The following is a 216-nucleotide window of genomic DNA, read 5'->3' on the forward strand; positions in this document are numbered from 1 at the left end:
AGGCTGCTGCACAGTCCCGGGTGAGGACCCTGCCCGGTGGCACCCGTGCCCCCCGCCCCGTGGCGCTGACCAGGGCTGACAGCAGCGCCTGTCCTCTGTGTTCAACAGCCCTGTCATCCTGGACCCCGCCGACCCCACGGGGATCCTGGGCCAAGGCAAGAGGTGGGACCTGGTGGCACAGGAAGCTGCCCGTCACCGTTCCCTGCCCTGCATCAG

General features: G+C 69.9%; 1 protein-coding gene across 1 annotated transcript in view; it reads left to right on the forward strand.

Moving 5' to 3' along the window:
- OAS1 (2'-5'-oligoadenylate synthetase 1, 40/46kDa) overlaps positions 1-209 on the forward strand; it is a gene marked incomplete at its 3' end in the record, with an annotated part of 1,386 nt that extends 1,177 nt beyond the window's left edge. Inside the window, exons 5-6 of the mRNA XM_010081171.1 lie at positions 3-36; positions 109-209. Of these exons, the coding sequence (XP_010079473.1) occupies positions 3-36; positions 109-209 (135 nt within the window). The remainder of the gene's footprint in view (positions 1-2; positions 37-108) is intronic.
- Positions 210-216: the final 7 nt, after the last annotated feature.

Source organism: Pterocles gutturalis, unplaced genomic scaffold, assembly GCF_000699245.1.
Source record: "Pterocles gutturalis isolate BGI_N339 unplaced genomic scaffold, ASM69924v1 scaffold11174, whole genome shotgun sequence".
NCBI lineage: Eukaryota > Metazoa > Chordata > Aves > Pterocliformes > Pteroclidae > Pterocles > Pterocles gutturalis.